Below are 21,951 nucleotides of genomic sequence, written 5' to 3' on the forward strand. Positions count from 1 at the left end.
CACACACACACATATATACACACACACACACATACAATGGGCTTCTTTCAGTTTCCATCTACCAAATCCACTCACAAGGTTTACAAGGCTTTGGTCGGCCCAAGGCTGTAGTAGAAGGTACTTGCTTTAAGGTGCCATGCAGTGGGACTGACCCCAAAACCATGTGGTTGAGAAGCAAGCTTCTTACCACACAGCCACTCATACACACACAGACTCATACACACATACACACACAGACTCACACACACATACACACACACACACACACTCATATATATATATATACATACATATATATATATATATATATAGATGTATGTGTATATACACACACTCCACACACACACACACACACACTCCACACACACACACACACACTCCACACACACACACATACACACACATCCCTTGTTTAAAATTATAAAAGAAATTGAACTGAATGCCAATATCAATATTTGAACTTTGGACTTGGGTCAGCAGTCTACCATTTAAAAACACACATTTCCTAATGTTTCTGTTTTGTCTTCATGTTGAGGGGTAAGTGAATTGAGTAGAATATTACACTCCTCTATTGCAGTACCCTTTTTAATTGCTAACCGAAAATAGGCATTTGGAATGAAGAACTAAGCTTCTTGGTTATAGACAAAGCATAATAGTTACCTACGCACATACATACATTCATACACATATGTATGTATATATGTATGTGTGTATGTATATTATATACATCCTTGGAAACTCACGTGCTTATAGATCAATAACTATTCAGACATTTTCAGCCCTACTTCTCTCCAGTTACTGCACCTTATGTATTTATAAATAGCTGACACACTATCAAAAATAAACAAAACCGTTCCTATTGGATGGGTTGGGCATGTTTTTGGCTATCATAACCGAAATGGAAATAGATACAAGAAAATAGAACAAAAATAAATCAGTCATAGCAATTATCTTTTATAGGAGTTTACATTGCATTTAAATAAATGTCAGTCTAAAAATTGGTCAGAATTATTTTGTTCCTCTCTGAATTTGTCATTTAACTCTACAAGAATCGCAGATTTTCTAATCAGTAATTTCTTTTAAAACTTGACAATATTTTACTGTTGAATATTCCTAGAAACTCTGGTGGTTATTAAGTCAAGAATTTTATCTTTGTTGGTTGAAAGTCAACTTTAATCTTTAAAAGGAAGTGTATATATTCTTTTCTAACTCTAGGTGCAAGACTTGAAATTTTTTTTGGGGGGGGAGGGGCAGTCGATTAGATCGACCCCATTATGCAACTGGTACTTAATTTATTGACCTTGAAAGGATGAAAGGCAACATCAAACTTGGAGGAATTTGAACTCAGAATGTAAAGACAGATGAAATACCGCAAAGCATTTTGATGCCTATTTTCCATGCTGTCATGGGTTGGATGGTATGACAAGAGCTGGCAAACCAGAGAGTTGTGCCAGGCTCCAATTGTCCGTTCTGGCATGGTTTCTACAATGAGATGCCTGTCGTAATGCCAATCACTTTACAAAGTGTACTGGGTGCTTTTTACATGGCACCAGCACTTGTGCTTTTTACATGGCAATCTTGTTTATGACAACTTACAGAAAGGCCTCAATACCATTTACAGGTGAGCTGAGAATAACATGTGTAATTAAATACAAAATGCTTTCAAGTAATTCATTGCAATCTGAATACACAATTCTCGAGTTATTGTCTAAATTTGACCCTGAAATTTATAACAGCGACCCCATCATTTCATATTCATATCAAAGAGGTGGCCACAATGGGCAGACAAATCATTTCTTCATATTGGCATTAGGAAGGGCATCCAGCTGTAGAAACTCTGCCAAATCAGATTGGAGCCTGGTGTAGCCATCCGGTTTCACCAGTCCACAGTCAAATCGTCCAACCCATGCTAGCATGGAAAGTGGACGTTAAACGATGATGATGATGATGATATTGACAAGCTCACTGTTTAACTGAAAGCATTCCATCAGTCTTACACCAAAAAGACTGACAAACTTTGGTTGTCAAGTAGAGTAAGAGGGACTACCACAACAGAAAGATTCTCTCTCTCTCTCTCTGTCTCTCTCACACACACACATACATCATACTTCTTTATATGTGTTAATGAAGATTTCATTCCTAACGATATGATTACCATCATGACAATCTGCTTCCTCCCTTATTTCCAGAAATCTCTGAAGTGCATTAAAGAGTCATGAGCACTCCATCCCTTTTTAACTAAAAGGACTATAGCCACAGGTGTGGCTGTGGGGTTGAGAAACCTGCTTTCCTACCATATAGTCTTGGGTTCAGTCCCTCTAGGTGGCAGCTGTCTTCTAATATTGTTCTGAGCCAACCAAAGCCTTGTGAATGGATTTGGTAGACAGAAACTGAAAGGCCGTGAGCTGGCAGAAACGTTAGCATGCTGGTATTTTGTCTGCCGTCACGTTCTGAGTTCAAATTCCGCCGAAGTTGACTTTGCGTTTCATCCTTTCGGGGTCGATTAAATAAGTACCAGTTACGCACTGGGGTCGATGTAATCGACTTAATCCATTTGTCTGTCCTTGTTTGTCCCCTCTGTGTGTAGCCCTTTGTGGGCAGTAAATAAATAGGAAACTGAAAAAAGCCCATCATGTGTGTGTTTGGGTGTACTCTTGTCAAAATGTCATGTGGTGTTTAGAAATGAGCATCATCTTCATCATACAAGCAAAGTTGTTCATTTTCAGTCTTCCATGAAAATCATGGGGAAAGGTAGGCAACAGCAAGGGCATCCAGCTGTAGATCTGCCTCAACAAACTCCATCTGACACATGCAAGCATGGAAAAGTGGACATAAAATGAGCATGATGATGATGATGATATAACGATCTATTATCTATATTCTGTGAAACAATTTGCATTAGTGATTATGGATGCCATTAATTTTGATTCGTATATTTAATGAAGTGAATTTTTTTTAAGGCAATTTGCTTTTAGGAATTTATGTCATTATTGTATTATTGTTTTGGCGATATTACATTGCATTTAAGTCATAAAAGGTTTCACGTTTGTAAAGAGACAAATTTCGGATGTGTGGGAGTTAAGGAAACAATATCATTTATGTGGGTATTTGAAATAACTGCTTGTGTGTGTGTGTGTGTGTGTGTGTGTGTGTGTGTGTGTGTGTGTGTGTGTGTGTGTGTGTGTGTGTGTGAAAAGAACATTTCACACTCTTCCCCTGTTTTTATTTCTGTCACTTTTTTCTTTCTCTCTCCCTCTCTCCCCTCCTTTTCTCTTTCCTTCTCTCCCCCTCCCTTTCTCTCTCCCCCTCTCCCTTTCCCTTTCTCTTTGTTGTGTGTATATATATATATATATATATATATATATATATATATATATATATATATATACATGCATATATATACACATATACACAACAGTCATTTGACTGGCCATGCTTGAGCACCACCTTTAGTCGAGCAAATCAACTTATTTGTAAGACTAGTACTTATTCTATCGGTCTCTTTTGCCAAACCACTAAGTTACAGGGATGTAAACATGCCAGCATCAGCTGTCAAGTAATGGTGGGAGGACAAACACAGACATACACACACACACACACACACACACACACACACACACAGACACACACACACACACACACACACACACACACACACACATATATATATATATATATCAACACAACAGGCTTCTTTCAGTTTCCGTCTACCAAATCCACTCACAAGTCTTTGGTTGGCCTGAGGCTATAGTAGAAAATACTTACTCAAGGTGCCATGCAGTGGGACTGAACTCAGAACCATGTGGTTGGTAAGCAAGCTACTTACCACACAGCCATATATACTGAAGCATTAGCACGCCGGGCGAAATGCTTAGCAGTATTTCGTCTAACTTTATGTTCTGAGTTCAAATTCCGCCGAGGTCGACTTTGTCTTTCATCTTTTCAGGGTTGATAAATTAGGTACCAGTTGCATACAGGGTTCAAGCTAATCGACTGGCTCCTTCCTGCAAAATTTCGGGCCTTGTGCCTAGAGTAGAAAAGAATATGATAGTAATTTCTAACTTTGGTGTAAGGTCAGAAATTTGGAGAGAGTTAAACTGACCAAACCCAGCACTTTACTGGTACTTACCGGTGTGGGTTTGGGGGGGGGGGTCATCATTAACATTTAGCATCTGTTGTCCATGCTCCTATAGGCTGGACAGTTTGACAGGTGCTGGCAATCCAGGGAGCTGCATTGGACTCCACTGTCTGCTTTGGCATGGCTTCTACAGCTGGATGCCCTTTCTAACACCAAGCATCAAATAGATACAACAATGATGATGATGATGATGATGATGATGATGATGATGATGGCTATGATTATGAAATAAGTAGTGGTGGTCTGAGTATTCAGGGTGGAAATGGTCAGGAATGGTCAAGATGTGATAATGGTGATGGTAATTATATTATTAGGAATGAAATCTTCATTCACATATTATATACAGTGTATTAAGTCAAATTATAATGAATTGATATTTATGTTTCATTTGGAAAGCAATGAGTTGGCCAAATCATTAGCAGGCTGGTCGAAATGCTTAGCGGCATTTCATCTGTCTTTACGTTCTGAGTTCAAATTCCACCAAGGTCGACTTTGCCTTTCATCCTTTTGGGGTCGATAAATTAAGTAGCAGTTGCATACTCGGATCAATCTAATTGACTGGCCCTCTCCCCCAAAATTTCAAGCCTTGAGCCTTGAGTAGAAAGAATATATATATATGTTTCATTTGGTACATGACTAAGTGTGAATTCTATCCTTTTTTATTTTTTATTTTCTTCTTATTTTTTTTTATTGTTAGTTTAGAGTAGCAGTTCTTTTGAAGGTTCATATAAGATTTTTGGGGTCCTTGCAAGCAAAATAGTAAATTGGAGACCCCTGTTGTATTTTAGGTTTTCATGAAAAAAATTGGCTTTAGGTGTATCTATTGTAAGTTCAAAGTACACAGGTTAATTAATGTGTGATAAACAAAATAGGAGTTTTGAAAGAAGTATCTATAAAATTAGATTTTAAACATCGAATAACTGTGGGAGAGGGCACCAGAATAGATTAGTAATCAAAGGGGTCTACAGATAAAAAAATAGTTGCGAACCAGTCATTTAGAGCCATAAAGCTCTTAAGTTCATATTCAATATTTCTAGGCATTCAGGGTCTTATTTTCAAGAATTGAACAGATTTTGTGTCCGCTTTTGTTTTTTATGTACAGTTTGAATTTATGTAAACAAAAGTTTTGAATTAAAAAGTATTTGAACACAGCTGTGTATTTAATGAAACATATGTAAAAATAAAGCTGTTTCTCATATATATATAGATAGATAGCCTGGTGCAGCCATCTGGTTCACCAGTCCTCAGTCAAATCGTCCAACCCATGCTAGCATAGAAAGCGGACATTAAACGATGATGATGATGATATATAGATATATATATTAATATAGATATATATATTTATTTATATATAAATATAGATATATATCATCATCATCATCGTTTAACGTCCGCTTTCCATGCTAGCATGGGTTGGACGATTTGACTGAGGACTAGTGCAACCGGATGGCTACACCAGGCTCCAATCTAATTTGGCAGAGTTTCTACAGCTGGATGCCCTTCCTAACGCCAACCACTCAGAGAGTGTAGTGGGTGCTTTTACGTGTCACCCGCACGAAAACGGCCACGCTCAAAATGGTGTCTTTTATGTGCCACCCGCACAAGAGCCAGTCCAGGGGCACTGGCAACGATCTCGCTCGAAAACCCTACAAGGCCAGTCAGACGGTACTGGCAACAGTCACGCTCAGGATGGTACATCTTATGTGCCACCCGCACAAGAGCCAGTCCAGGGGCCCTGGCAACGATCTCACTTGGCTTGCCGGGTTTTCTCACGCACAGCACATTTCCAAAGGTCTCAGTCATTTATATTTATATATAAATATATATATATATATATATATATATATAAGAAATGATTAAAATTCAGTTGAATTAGGTACTTAAGTTGAGACTCCAAGTCAGTCCGGTATTATCCGCACAGCTTGAGGTAAGGTGAATACACTAATACTTTGACATCCTTGTTACTCATCTGTTTGATATATGTGTATATATATATATATATATATATATATGAATATGCATATATTTATGAGTGGGTGTATGAAATAGAAAAGAATTTAAAAATTTAATTGTGAATTAAAATGCACCAGTTTTGGGATAGGAAATTGTATGTGCACAAAGCTACTGTTGTTTACACACGGATCTTTCTTTTTAATGCAAAACCAGTCATATATTTATCCAGCATATTGTATATGATTTCCATATATATAAGCAGGATGTGTTGTTATTTTTATCACACACACACTTACAGTCACAGAGCAAGCTTAAATGTTTGCTTGTTGTAAACATACATGTAAGTTTACTCAATGTTTCTCCTTGTCTTATCACTGTTTAAGACTCTAATTATTTATTTATATTGTTGGGGTTTGCACTGCTATGCAAATTACGCTTATTTAGATTCATCCAAATGCCTGTATATTATGAATATCTATTAGGTCTTATGTCCCCAAGAACAGTGACATAGAAAATAGTAGTAGTGTATGTGCACATATATATAATGTATGTATGTGTAAGTTCAAATATATATATATATATATATATATATATATATATATATTATATATATATGTACAAATCTGCAATAAGTCTTTCTTCCTGATAACTTAGTAGCTTCTAAGTGGAAGGAAGGGCAACAATGCTCTTTATCTATCTTAACTTCTTCGAGATTTTAGGCAAAATTATACTATTGTGTCCATCTGTTTTAGTTTAATTAAATTCTATGTCTTTGTGCAGTTGAGAATTGCTCTGCATTTAAATTGATGTAATGGTTGCATTAATCAATTAAATGGAGTTGCATGAAACGATCGTACTGCATTACCTCTGGATACCCTTGTTGCTTATTTTGATATATATATATATATATATATATATATATGTATGGGAGAATTTACGAAAAAAACAACAGACGAAGACAGGTGGTGTAAACAACAAATGGATGTATTAGTTTAACGCTCGGGAATAGAGAAAGTCTTTGACGTTTCGAGCCTACGCTCTTCAACTGAAAGGAACACAGAAAGAAATAAGGAGAGAAACAAGGAGAAAAAAAATATAAATGTAGTGGTCAGCGATCTATCATGCATGTATATATATATACATACATATATTTCCAGCATGGAAGGTGGATGTTAAACGACGATGATGATGATATATAAATGCTCTTTATTTACTAGTTTTTTCCAGATATTTTTTTATGGTCAATTTTGAACACCAGTTGTTATATTTCTCAAGCATAAAGTGATTTTTCCCTTAAAAACCAAAGCATTTAGTGTTTTCCCTTTAAGATAATATTCTCTCTCTGTCTCTCTCTCTCTCTCTCTCTCTCTCTCTCTCTCTATCTTTCTCTCTCTCTCTCTTTCTCTCTCTCTCATTAAATAAGTTCGAGAAAATACCATTACATTGGCTTCTGTCTCAGCAGTATATTGAACTTATTGACTGAGAAATATTACTGATTTTTTGCCTTTGTTTTAATTTGCTGTATATCATACCATGTTTCTTCTTAACTTTTGAAGACCATCAAAACTCACATCCCTTAGACACTGACAGAACTTCTCAAAGAGTATCATCAACAAGAGATACAACCAGTCCTCTAACCTATTCTATGTCTTCTGTGTGCCTTCATGAGCAAGGTTGTTATGGATGTGGTGGTATTTCATTGTTACAAATGCTAGTGCTACCCTACCTGTTGCAGTAGTTTGAAGATTTTTGAATCTTGAGTTACACTAGAAGAGTCTTGACTTGCACCAGACTTGGATTATATTGAGGAATGGTTGTGCTGGGTTAGCATCTCTACTCTCTTGTCTCTGATTTCCTGATCCAGTAGGAAGACACTGCTAAGATTGTAGGTGCATATTTTGAGCTTTCCTTATGAAAAACTCCTTAAACGGTTTCTTTATTTTCACGCTGCATTAAGGCAACCACATTGTTTCACAGTTGTGGCTGTTTGGAGCTCTGCAATTGCTCCAGATCAATTATGAATGAATCAGTGATAAATGATTTGGGATCAGTGGTGAATGAATCACTAATCCCAGAACAGTGGTGAACGAGTTACAGATAAATCATGTTGATGACACAAGATTTCTATGATACAGAGCTTGACCTTAACATTCCAAAACTTGAATTACTAATATCAGAGTACCTTCTTACTCCCTTAAGGAGTAAAACAGAAATAAATACAGCTGGCACTAGGTTTCAGTGCAATCTTGTAGCTTGCCAGATCCTGTCAACACATCCAACCCATGCCAGCATAGAAAAAAAGACATAAAATGATAAGGATGATGATATATATATATATATATATATATAGGTGTGTGAGAGAGTTGGAATGTGAAAGCACATGGTTGGATGTATAAAAAACAGAACTGAATGAAAAAAACTACAGAAAATTTGTATTATATGGTTAAAAAGTATATTAAAATCATTGTTAGGAAAATGACATAAAATTTTGTGTACAGTGACATTGTCTTGGGAGAAATAAACCAGTTTCATATTTTCTTTTTAAATTTTTAAAATTCCTTTATCGTTGTTGTGTCATGTATTCGTTATGGTGTGTACATCACACCATAACGAATGGATATCACTATATATAAAATTTATATCATTTTCCTAGCATGACGATTTTAATGTTTTTTAACCATATAATACAAATCTTCTGTAGTTTTTTTCATTCTATTTTATTATACACACACACACACACACACACACACACACACACACACACACAGATATATTTGTTTATATTGTATTTTATTTTCATTTGATTTTGTTTTACCATCTTTTTCTGTTATGTCTAATTGCTATTGTCATTTCTGTCTTTCTGTGTTAACTCTCGTTGAAAGATATTTCTCTACAACACTTCTCCCTTATAATTTTGTATATTTCTTGTTTTCACTCTGATCTGTATATTTTGCTATGTTTAATTACTTTTGCACACTTTTCCCATATATATATATATATATATATATATATATATATATATATGAATCTGTTACAATTTTGCTTAAACATAGCAAAAGTAATAACCAGTTCTTAGAACTTAATTTACATGCATTTTAGAGTGTAGCATTAGGCAAATACAAAGCATAACATTAATTATTGAATGACAAGGGAACAAACAAGAATCACATGATCAACTTCATTAGCTTACAGCTGTTTCTGCTATAGCAATATACTATAGCTTCTTCAGAACCATTAACATGAAGTGAGATATATATATATATATATATATATATATATATATAGGTCAATGGGTTTAAAGTCTGAAGAAATGCTGTAATGTTAAATGCTTTATGGACACCCAGCGTAACCCCATAAAGCTGCCATATCTATCGTTATCTATATACTCTACTGCATTATAACTTAGAATTTGCTTCTTTTTCAGATTTATAACTTATTAATGATTATATATATATATAGATTAAATAATCATAGTGATATTGCTAATCCAGCTATAATCCATTTGTAAACAGTTTAAATGTTTATCCATTTCATAGCATCTCATGAATTCTTTCGTTTTAAAACTATTTTCCAGGTCAAGACTCAACTTGAACATCCTACAAAATACCATATTCAGCAGAAGCAAAACCAGCAAATTCAGCTGTTCTTACATGAAAAGCAAGTATCTGGATCCACAAGTGTTCCAGGAAATACACAGTCCATGCCCAATATGGTGGCACTTCAGGGTACCAATATTACCGATCAGAGTGACGTACTCCACACAGCCAGTGCTCCTTTGACTAACCCAGACAGTCCTTTACCTTTACCAGCTGTAGCAAATCCTGCTCCCACAGATGTGAGTTTTTGTTTATTTATTTATGTTCTATGAATGCTAAATATATTTTAACCTTGTGGTATTTAAATCGACCAGATCTGGCCTAAATATTTCACCTGTTCTTTTTTGTTCAAACTAACCAGATCTGGCCTCTTAAACCGGTCTTAAAAGGTCATTCTAAAAATAAACAATTACACCATTGAAATCTCAAAGACATAAGATAATGCATAATTAATTCAAAATCACGTGAAGAAATAAACATTGCATATGATAAAGTAATCTCAGTACTAAAGGGTTAAAACAAGTTATAAGAGAGCATTTATTGACATTAGTATGCATATATATATATATTAATATTATAATATAAATAAGGATGAGATCGATATTTAAAGGCGGTGCTCCAGCATGGCCGCAGTCAAATGACTGAAACAAGTAAAAGAGTAAAAGAGAAGGGTCAGTGGCAGGAAGAGCATTCAGCCATAACAAATATTGCCTCGAATAAATGTCTTTCCAACCCATGCCAGCATCGAAAAACAGACACTAAACAAATGAAACATATTCTTGTACTTTGAAAAGGACAACTTTTACACATACGACAAATGTGTGTATGTGTGTATGCATTGCTTCTCCAGAAGTCATATTTTTTGCTGAGGGCCAAGATTAAGATTAGGGGTTAAGCTTCCAACACTTCTGTACTGACATCTTGAGTATGTTAATCCCATTTCAGCTGCGGAATTTAATTTTCTTTTTAAGAAGTACTGTAATTAGCTATTCATTCGTAGTTGTGTGCATGAGCAGGGTGTTTATTTATTTATTTATATATTTATTTGTTTTGTTCTTTGTTGTCTCTGATTGGTCCATTTGAATATGTCTGTTAATTGGTGGGGAGGGGGGATTTCTTTTCATGTGGGAGTCTGAGATGACTGTTGAGTCGTTATTGTTATCTTTATATCTCCTTCTTCTTCTTCTTCTTCTTATTATTATTATTGTTATTATTATTATTATTATTATTATTATTCTTATTATTATTCTTATTATTATTATTCTTCTTCTTCTTCTTCTTCTTCTTCTTCTTCTTCTTCTTCTTATTATTATTATTATTATTATTATTATTATTATTATTATTATTCTTAAGAGGGAAGTGGAATTGCAGTTGTTTATCACCTTAAGATTTTTTTAATTCAATTCAATAGGTTGTGTCCTTTATAATTTCTTTTGACATCATGGTGGAAAGTGGAAGAGTACCTTAGGTCTAATGGGTGGTGGTGGGGAGAACTGCCGGATTGAAGAGTGTTCTATTGTTACACTAGAGACATTTAACTGTTGAATGCCATAAGAATAGAATGAAAGCAGATGTTGTATTCTATGTGTGTGTGAATGTATTCATCTTGGATTATCTATCTGTGTATGTGGTGGGTGAATGTTTATGGTATTAAGACTACAGGAGTGGACTAAGCCTGCAGTAAATTGTTCAAAATTTCTGAGTGTTTAATGGAATAGATTAGGAAGTAGAATTAATAGTAATAATTGTAGATTCAGTGTAATCCAACTATAAGCATCTACAAATGAGAGGGCCTGTGTCCGTATTATTAGATTTAATGGCAACACCAAAAGACATGTGACCAAATATTTTTCATTAAATATCTTTTCTATCATTTACGAAGGTTCATAGTTTACTACACAAAAGGAAAGGTTCTTTAAAATGATCAGCAGTGTATGTTACATGAGTTATTTTCTAGGCCTTGAATGCCATGAAAGATAGCTCAATAGAGAATTTCCCTCAATGCCAAGCCAGAATTCAAATAAAACAATACAGAAACCTTCTAGTATGTAATTAATTTATTCTCGGATATATTCCAATATAATGGCTATATCATGATATGGTTTAGTGCTTAGTTAAAACTTAGATTTGATAGCTCTTCATTACTTGTAAAGTCAGTATGCTTTCCTAAATAAATCTCAACCGCAGTGAAGTGAACATGTAATGTACATGCCCAATTCCAGGTTCCCTTAACAAATTTTCATTGGTGATCTAGCAGTTGGCTCTTGGTCACATGGTGCACCAAAGAAGAAATACAAAGGACACACTCAAAACGACTTTAAATTAGTGTAACTTAGAACGGCCTACCTGGGAACATCTTGGCTCAAGGCCACCCACTGTGTTGTAGTGGTGTGTACTCTTGGAGTACAGAACTCAGAATCAGAAATGATTAGAGAACCTAAAGAGAGGAGGGCTGCAGGGAAGGCAAGAGCCCCACTGAGTTCTGATTTTGCTGTTACGTGTAACCCATTGTAACCTTGGACTTTATGCCAACATTGGCTTAATAAGCCACCTCAGGACCCACAAAGTGCAAAGCTGGTAACCTGGTCATCTTCAGATACATGAAGGACATTTCATCATTAATAGGAAAAGAAATATATCAAATATGCTGAAAGTATCTTATCTGGTGGGAGGGTGGGGGGGGGGTTACACTTAACGAAAAGAAGCATGGTCTTGAGAGCTAAGATTTCTGTATGAACTGCTTGTAGCCTTTGAAGAAATACAAGAATGCATTGAATTAATTGCACAGTTGTATGGCATCGTCAAATTAATAGAAGAAATATCAGCTCTGCATCTGTAATGTGTTGAATGCCTTCTTAAATAATGGTCTACTCAATCAGTGATTGAGATATACGTCTAATACATGGTATATCATACAATTGTGTATATTCATTGATAGATAAAAGTATTAATCTGTGTGCAATACATTTACCATCGGTGGAGATGTTGAGAAGCTGAAAAATGTAGTTTGAGGAAGATTAAATTATTACTAAGAAAGGAATTAAATGTTTACAACATCTGGCTAGCTGTATTTACTAAGAGAACTCGGAATAGCTAATCATATTTGTATCAGCTGGCTTATTTGTCTGATAGCATAAATATTATGATGTTGGGGACTTGCTACTTAGTAAATATAGAAATTATGATTGAAGTATAGTCATTGGGGAAATAACTGAAAACTTGATCAAAGAAGCTTAAATGTTTTAAAACAAGTTTTTAACTTAGAGATATTCAGATTATCTGTCCATTAAAGATATTACTATTGACATTAATAAGTTTACTTTTCAGCAAATCAGAATAAATATTCATAAATGATGTATCAATTTTCTTTGTACATCAGTAAATAACATTATTTCCTATAATTTCTTCTTTGGTAGGTTGAGTATTTTTTTAATATTCAGATTTTTTACATAGACTTCCATAGTATTTTTTCTTTTTCCTTTCCGCATACCTTTTCCTATTTAAACGTGCCATACCCAAAAAGACTTTCTGTATTTATTCTGAATTTAGAAAAATTGTATGTACGGCTGGCTTGTGCGGGTGGCACATAAAAGACACCATTTCGAGCGTGGCCGTTTTCGTGCGGGTGACACGTAAAAGCACCCACTACACTCTCTGAGTGGTTGGCGTTAGGAAGGGCATCCAGCTGTAGAAACTCTGCCAAATCAGACTGGAGCCTGGTGTTGCCATCCGGTTTCACCAGTCCTCAGTCAAATCGTCCAACCCATGCTAGCATGGAAAGCGGACGTTAAACGATGATGATGATGATGATGATCTACACATTAACCCTTTAGCATTCAAACCAGTCATATCCAGCCCAAATATTCTACCTGTTTTATGTTCAATCTAGCCAGATGCAGCCTCTTGCATCTGTCCGACAATATCATTCCTAAAGTGAAGAACCACATCACAAAAAATCTCACAGCTATGAGATAATACACAGCTAATCCAAAACAATATGGATAAATAGGTATTAGATTTGACAGAATAATCTGAACACTAAAGGGTTAAGGACTTCAGATCCCTCTTTTTCTCTTCATTTTCCATCCATTCAAGCATTTTTTGATAATGAGTCTCCAGTGCTCTTTGCTTGTTTAAAGACTTTGAAATTCATTCATTTTTTCTACTTATAAGAGGTAAAATTTATTCAAATTTCAAAAACGAGAAACAAAAGTTGGAGAAGAATAGAGCTACAAGAATAAATAAATAAATAAATGAAATAAAACACTACAATAAAAATATTTTTCATGTTAATTTAAATAATAGAAAGGATTAAAATAAATGAAAAAAACAAAAATGAACAAATTTATCTGACAAGCCAATATATATATGCTTTGGACATCTTAACTCTCTAACATTCAGATTCTTTCAAACATAATACTTATTTATTTACATCGTTTTGAATTAATCATGCTTTATCTCATGGCTTCATGATTTCGAATAATTTATTAGGGTAGGGGTGAGAGGCTGGTTCTAGCCAGATTGAACATAAAACGGACTGAATATTTTGGCTAGATATGGCCTGTTTATCCTTCTAGCATTTAATCCAGCCATAACCAGCTCAAATATTCTGCTTGTTTAATGTTAAAACTGGCCACATTCAGTCTGTCACACTTAACCTACAATATCATTCTAAAAATAAGCATCACATCATGAAAATCTCAATGCTACAAAATAATTCATGATTAATTCTAAACAATGTGAAAAAAATAAGCATTATATTTGATAAAATAATCTGAATACCAAAGGGTTAAATGGTGATGGGTTAAGCATTCTTCTAAAGAACCATATTTCCTGCCACGTTGATAAGTTTTTTTTTTCACTCTATTATCTTGGAGGTAGCAAAACTATTCATTAACACTTTTGCTTTTAAAACTCAAATAAAATTTTACACTTAGAGCTGCAATATCTTAGCAATGCTGGTACTAAGAACTAATTCAATATAATGATTCCAAAATGTTAGTCCCAAACTGGGTAAAATATATATAGGGAGAATTAACGAAAAAACAACAGACGAAGACAGGTGGTGTAAACAACAAATGGATGTATTAGTATAACGCCCAGGAATAGAGAAAGTCCTTAACGTTTCGAGCCTATGCTCCTTCCACAGAAAGGAACACAGAAAGAAACAAGGAGAGAAAAAAAATATGTGTAGTGGTCAGCGATCTATCATGGCACTCCTTTATTCTATCATTTCCCTAATTTATACTCTTCACATTTTCCATATTTGTCTCCAATGATGAGATATCCCATATTTTGCAATATCCCAGAAACAGCTGTCAGGCTTAAATTTTTTTAATAATAATAACGTATATGATTTGTGATGTTTGTCTTGCCCTAGCGTTTGTTGGTTGTCCTCTTTAGCAAAGATATTCATTACTAAATGTTAACTACGCAATAAGAAGTAGTAATTTGAACTGGTTTTGGGCAATTTAAAATTTCATGGCAGAAATATGCGAATGTATTAAGTTGAAGTATTTGCTTACATTCATATATTTATGTGCTTTGGTTTTATGTGACCATAACAATTATTGTGTGTTGCGTATTTCCAAGAATTTAGAAATTATCATTTGGTAAAATATTTTTATTGCCATTAATAGAAAATAGCCTATTCTTTGACAATGAGTGATGGTTCAATTGTAGATCACGAGATTCGTTTTATGAATTAACCAACTTTTGGTAATACAAGAGCAGTATGGTAATATTAAAATACCATCAATAGGTATTCTTTGCATTTAGATTCTTTGTATTTTGGTGACTCAGAATCCAAATATTGTTAAATTTGAACTGTTTTTCTGTGTTTGAATAGAACAACACAGTAATGTGAGTATTACTTCACCTTGAAAGTTGAGTTCATAAGGAATAACAAAATCTTCGAAATAGAGTTAAATCTAAAAAATATTGCAAAAAAAAAAAAAAAAAGAAGAGAAACAACAAAGCATTTGAGAATCTTTGCTGTTTAAGTGCATTTATATTGTGGCATTAGGGGATACAAATAGAAGTTTCATTGAACATATGAGTTTAAATTCTTGTATTAATATAAGCATATAAAGAGTAACATTTTTGAGTTCACTCAAGAAAACTGCCTATTGATACAGAGCAGAATTGGTATTTTAATTTAAAGTACAATATCTATTTATAGCTTTGTAATAGAATGTTGTTCCAATGAGGGAACTGTTGATCTTTGATCACTAGCCCTTCTCTAAGGGTTTATTTAAATAAAAATGTTCTTGTGATAGACGAGTTCTAAATTTTGGTTAATTTTCAATGTATGTTTGTGTCTCCTTGTCTGAACATTGAGTAATAGTTGTAAATGAGTGTCACTGTCATACAAGCGGTGTCATGCATTCATTTCCAACATTCTATAAAAAAAAATGTCTGACTATGGGGAATTATTAGCTTGCTTTGGAAACAGGCAAGGACTGACAGAAGAAAGGGCATCCAGCCATAGATTATTTGCCTCAATAAACTCCATCTGACCCATGCAAGCATAGAAATATGAACATTAAAAATGATGATTACAATCTACATCAAGTGCCGCTGTGGTGGGGAACAAACACACACACATACAATGAGCTTCCACACAGTTTCCATCTACCAAATTCACTCTTATACCATTGGTCAAAGACAGTACAGGACACTTGCCCAATGTGTCACACAGTTTTATTTTAAATCTGGTGCTTATTCTATCGATCTCTTTTGCCAAACCAGTAAGTTACAGGGATGTAAACAAACCAGCACCAGTTGTCAAGTGGTGTTGCATACCTACATACATAGATGTATGTGTATCTTTTCAGCATGCTTTGTCTGCAAAACAGTAAAGGCCTTTTCCATTTTTTTCACTTCATCATATTTTAAACGATATACAGTTTTCTTCCACCAAATCCACTTACAAGACATTGATTGCCCAAGGGCAATAACAGAAGACATTTGCCCAAGGTACCATACAGTGGGACTGAACTTAAAACCATGTAGTTGCCAAGCAAGCTGCTTTACCTCAGTCATGCCTAGTAAAGAAATTATGAACAATATCTTAGAATATTGTTTTCATCTTCTTTATTTGCTTATTAATTCATTTATTTTATTGAACTTTATTTTTAGATGGACAATATTTTTCCTGAAGGAATCAGTCTAGAATCTGTTGATGCTACTATAGATAATGACTTGAATCTTATTGAGCCAACTCTTACACAATTAACATCAACGGTAAGGATCTATTCTTTCCTAAAACCTCTCTTGTATTCAGTAATCATTGTGTGTGCATGTGTATATATATATATATATATATATATATATATACACTCACCTATATATGTATTCTCTGTTTTTGTATTGAAGTATTCATAATGTCTCTTATATATGTCACTTTTAAATCTTCATATTTCTTACCATATCTGTTTTTCATTTTCTACATTACATTTCAGAAAAAAAGTTATTTTGCACAAATAATTATCCTCCTGCTCCCCATCCCCTACTAGCTACTGCTATATCTTTTTGTTGAAATAACTACACCCATTGATTACAAACTGGCTAATATTTCTGTTTCGCAATCTTACTGGCATTTTACATAAATATATGCACAGACAAAATAAGCACAAATGGCACAGTGAGGAATAAGAGATGGACAGATGGATAAAGTGAGTGATTACATTAAGCTGACAAAAATTTAGATAGTGATGGACAAAATGTAAACAAATACACACACACACACAAAATAATGAAGTTATGTACAGGGAATTGTATACTGAATAGATGAAAAAGAAAAGAAGTCAACAGACATTTTGGGTGAACCCTTTATCAAACTAGAATAAGAAGCATGATGACAGAAAGGAAAGGAATGATACATCAAAAAAACACCTTTGTTTTATACATATGTGTCCTTTTATGCATATGTATAAATTCAGGTGATGTGTAGTGTAGTGGGTTATTTGAAAATAATCATATTGGAATGTTATATAGCTTTTAGTTTACATTTTAATTTATAAATTCGTTTAGTGGTTTATTGAAGCATCTTCATTATGGTATTGGTTCAATGAGTGTTTTTATCTTTCTTCTTTGATATGTATTGTTGTTTTGCTAAGAGATTTGCATTAAGTATTTTGCTTCCAAGACACCAATAGATGATTTTTATGTTATGTAGTATATCCATTGGAAGGCAGCCAAATGGAAGTATATGAATTAAATAAGCTAATAAGAAACTCTTGTTAGTTATATAGTACTCCAACTGCTTCTCAGAGGAGTTATGTAGATATGGCATCTTTTCACAACAATGTGACTGTATTGTGTGTGTGTGTGTGTATCTTCACATTGACACCACTTCAACAGTGATGTCTGTTTATATTCCACGTAAACAGTATATAGATAGAAAGGTAAATAGATAGATTCATATAATTATATAATGTGATGTGAATTTAAATTGCATGAAAAGTTAACAATATTTAGAATTTCGTGAGTGTTCCTGTATAACCAATGAAAATTTGTGAGCAAGGCTCATTTTATAGTCTGAGCTTCACTTAGGTGGACTTTAAAATTGTGTAGGTCAACCTAATTTAACAGTCATTCCAGTAACTAATATAAAAATGCTGTTGAAAGACGATTATGAATACTAAAGATTACTAATGGAAGTTACACATTCTCTGAAGATTTGATGATGCAGTCAGCTTATAGAATTTCCTTATGTAACTGATGTATATTTATTGTCGATGAAATGTATGTAAGATGATGTAAACGAGTATTTTGCTTTGTTTTGCTTTATAATACATGCATACATACATACATACATGCATACATACATACGTATGTGTGTGATGTAGGTGTATATGTTTGTATATACATATATATGTATATGTAAATTTGCATGTGTATATGTATATATGTGTGTGTGTGTGTTTATGTGTATATGTATGCATATATGTATACATTTATATGTATATATGCACACATACATACATATATACATGAGAGAAAGAGAGGGCATGCAAACATATAATTTATACATGTGTGTAAGTATGTGTTGATTATTATAGCAAATGGATGGCTATTTAGTTATAGTTGCCTTAATAATGAATGGTGTTTAAAGAAAAACAAAACAAAACAAAACCAAGTAAAACACATTGAAATATAAAGATATCTTAATTGTTTGTAGCTATTATAGTTTTCTGTTCTCAATGTATTTTATTGTGTGCATATAGGTACGAATGCTCACAAACCTCTGTGTGCATACGTACATATGTATGTTTATCTATGTATATGTATGTATGTATGTATATATATATATATATATATATATATATATATATATATATATATATATATATATATATATATATATATATATATATATATTTATATTATGAATGTCAGAATATACACTCCAAAAGATGCAACAGAGGACAGCAGGTCCTCCCCAAGTAAATTCATAGCTGTCTACAGTATGTTGTAGTTAATTAATGCCTGTCGCCTCTTCTGGGTTGTCAACATAGCAATCTACTCTAAGTATGTTGCTGCTGCTGCTGCATTAGTTAACTGATGGGGGTGAAGATGAGGGGGTTGAGAAGTGAGACAAGGAAGAAAGGTGGTGTCTTTTGTTATGGATTATGTTTTGTTATGTCTTCAAATTTTCTTCAGTTTATCTCCGTTGGATGAAGTAGATTAGTAGGTGAAGGTGCCTATTTTATCAACACATTAAAATGCAACAACAACAGCAACAGCAACAGCAATAATGGTTATTAGAATGAAACAAGGTATCATGATAGGGAAAGAGAGAATGTCCACCTTTGTGTTTGGGAGCAGAAACATGTCAGTTATGTTAGCAAATTAAACACTATGACCAGTATGTCAGAAAATGTCAGTTAGTTCAGAGAATATTTCCTCCAAATATCTATAAAAGTGGTTCTTTTATGCAACATTTCTAATAACTACCTTTTGACAAGAAAAATAAATAATAAATTGTTTTGTGTGATACTTTGTTGAAATTCTCTTAAATTCCAGCAATCTTGTATACATATCTAGTAGTTATGTTGATATGTTTGTTTTGTTCTCATTCCAGAGCATAATAAGGGACAACAAATAATTTTTTTTTTAAATAGACATTATGATAATAAATGCTACTCACAGACAAACTCATATGTGTATATATATATATATATATATATATATATATAATGCACACATACATACATACATACATATATGTTTGTGTATAAGTGTACACATAATATTTGTAGTCAAGTAATTATTTGCACTTCATTATACTAACCATTAATGATTTCATTTTTAACTTATAATTCCATCTCAGAAATTAAAATGAAATCTAAATTACTCTGAAATATTACTTCAAGATCTGAAATGCACACACACACACATTTCCATCTCAGAAGCAGAAAGCTAAGATTTAATGCAAACATAACAATCGATATAGATATATATATATATATATATATATATATATATATATATATATATATATATATATATTTATATGTGTATATTTGTATATTCATACATATATATATATATATATATATATATATATATATATAAGTAGATAGATAGATATTAAGTGAATAACTGAATTTCTTTTTATTTCTGTTTTTTCATATCTATCAGTATACGGTATTAAGTCTTTCATCTCTTTGGATCCTTTCTCATTCAATAGAATTATATTTGGAAAAAAAAATAATAATAATAATAAATATATAAATAAAATTAGGTTCAACTAACTTAAGTGAATTATCATATCATTTGTTTATTTAATATTGATTTCTACTCCAACATTAAACATATTTCATTAAATATGTTTTGGCATTTTGTAGCACTATTATCAATCCAATTTATAATGTAGCTAAAGAATTATATTTTCTCCACATAGCTAGAAATTCCAGGGTTTCTTAGATGATAGGACTTCAACTGTTTCAGTAGAGAAGAGAAAAATATATGGAAAACAAAAATCAAATAAGAAAACCATATTCTTCTCTGTTCATTCTGAATTAATTTGTCTTGTGTTTATTCCTGTGCTGACTGAAGACAATTGTCCATAGCAACAGGAATGCTCTTCAGCACGCTTACTAGAAAGTCTCAGGATTCAGAATTTTTTCTTCGTTGCCATAGTAACTAATTTTTATTCTAACCTTATTTATGTTCCACATTGTTGAATGCAGAGAGTTTGATGTTATAAAAATAGATAATTTCTTTTGCGCAGATATCAGGGTTTCTTTTTCTCTTCTAACCACAGCTATAGTGCTGATCTCAGAAGCATATAAGCAGGTGGTTCTGTTAGAACTTTCTGTTCCATGAGAGGACCACATTGAAGAGGCGCTGGTAGCACTGTGCCAAAGCAATGGGTGGAAAGCAAAATGTGAGCCCATCAAGGCAGGATGCAGAGGGATTGCACACTAGGCTCTTTGCAGAGCTTACAGCATGCTTCACATTACAGGGGACAATAGGCAGAAAGCTATCAGATTGATTGTGGACATAGTAGAGATTGCTTCAATGAGGCTGTGGACCAGGAGATGCAAGCTCTGGAAGGAGCAGTGCTACCAGAATATTGCTAACTGGACACAAGCTGGGGTTTGATCAATCCTGGCTTGGTCATCCAGGTAACGGTGTGTCATGTTGAAAGATCTGAAATACTTAATAACCTTAGAAAACATCACTGATCATGTGTCCAGATGTATCATAGGATGATGTATAATAAAACCTATATATCCTAAATAGTTGAATTTAGACTCAACTAAATCTGGGGTGGAGCATTCTGGTTACTTCAGTCAGTCTCTTGGATACATAGAGAATCTACCTACCTCTGTCACTCTTGAATACATTGAGAATCTATCTACCTAAATAATTCATATAAAATATCATATAACATATTTGAAGGCATAAAAAGACTCATGGACTTAACAAACACATCCTGATTTCAGCAACGTATTTTCAGGAAAAAATGTTTTTATTGCATTAAAGTATATAATAGGGGCCCAACTTCACATATAGGACTTGGGGTGAATTTTTTTTTTTTTTGTTTTTTTGAGACATTTTCTTTGGAGGAAAAAAGTGCTTATGTTCCATCAAATACAATACTTTCAAAATTGTCCAACCCAACAAAAAAAATCAGTAAAAAAAAATCTATGAATCTGCAATTTCTACTTGATTTTTCCTAATTCAAAGTATCTATCAATCACAGATTATCTATGTTAAGTTCAAATAATAGGGTATGGCAGTTTTAAAAAA

The 21,951-nt window shown here is 33.4% G+C and overlaps 1 protein-coding gene across 2 annotated transcripts in view; it reads left to right on the forward strand.

Annotated features, from left to right (window-relative positions):
• The window catches only part of LOC106872781 (microphthalmia-associated transcription factor), a 97,566-nt gene that overhangs the window by 60,861 nt on the left and 14,754 nt on the right, over window positions 1-21,951 (forward strand). For both annotated transcript variants that reach the window (XM_052967524.2, XM_052967522.2), the window contains exons 3-4: window positions 9,666-9,926; window positions 16,828-16,932. In XM_052967524.2, coding sequence (XP_052823484.1) covers window positions 9,666-9,926; window positions 16,828-16,932 — 366 coding nt within the window. The remainder of the gene's footprint in view (window positions 1-9,665; window positions 9,927-16,827; window positions 16,933-21,951) is intronic.

The sequence above is a fragment of the Octopus bimaculoides genome, chromosome 4 (assembly GCF_046866305.1).
Source record: "Octopus bimaculoides isolate indiv1 chromosome 4, ASM4686630v1, whole genome shotgun sequence".
NCBI lineage: Eukaryota > Metazoa > Mollusca > Cephalopoda > Octopoda > Octopodidae > Octopus > Octopus bimaculoides.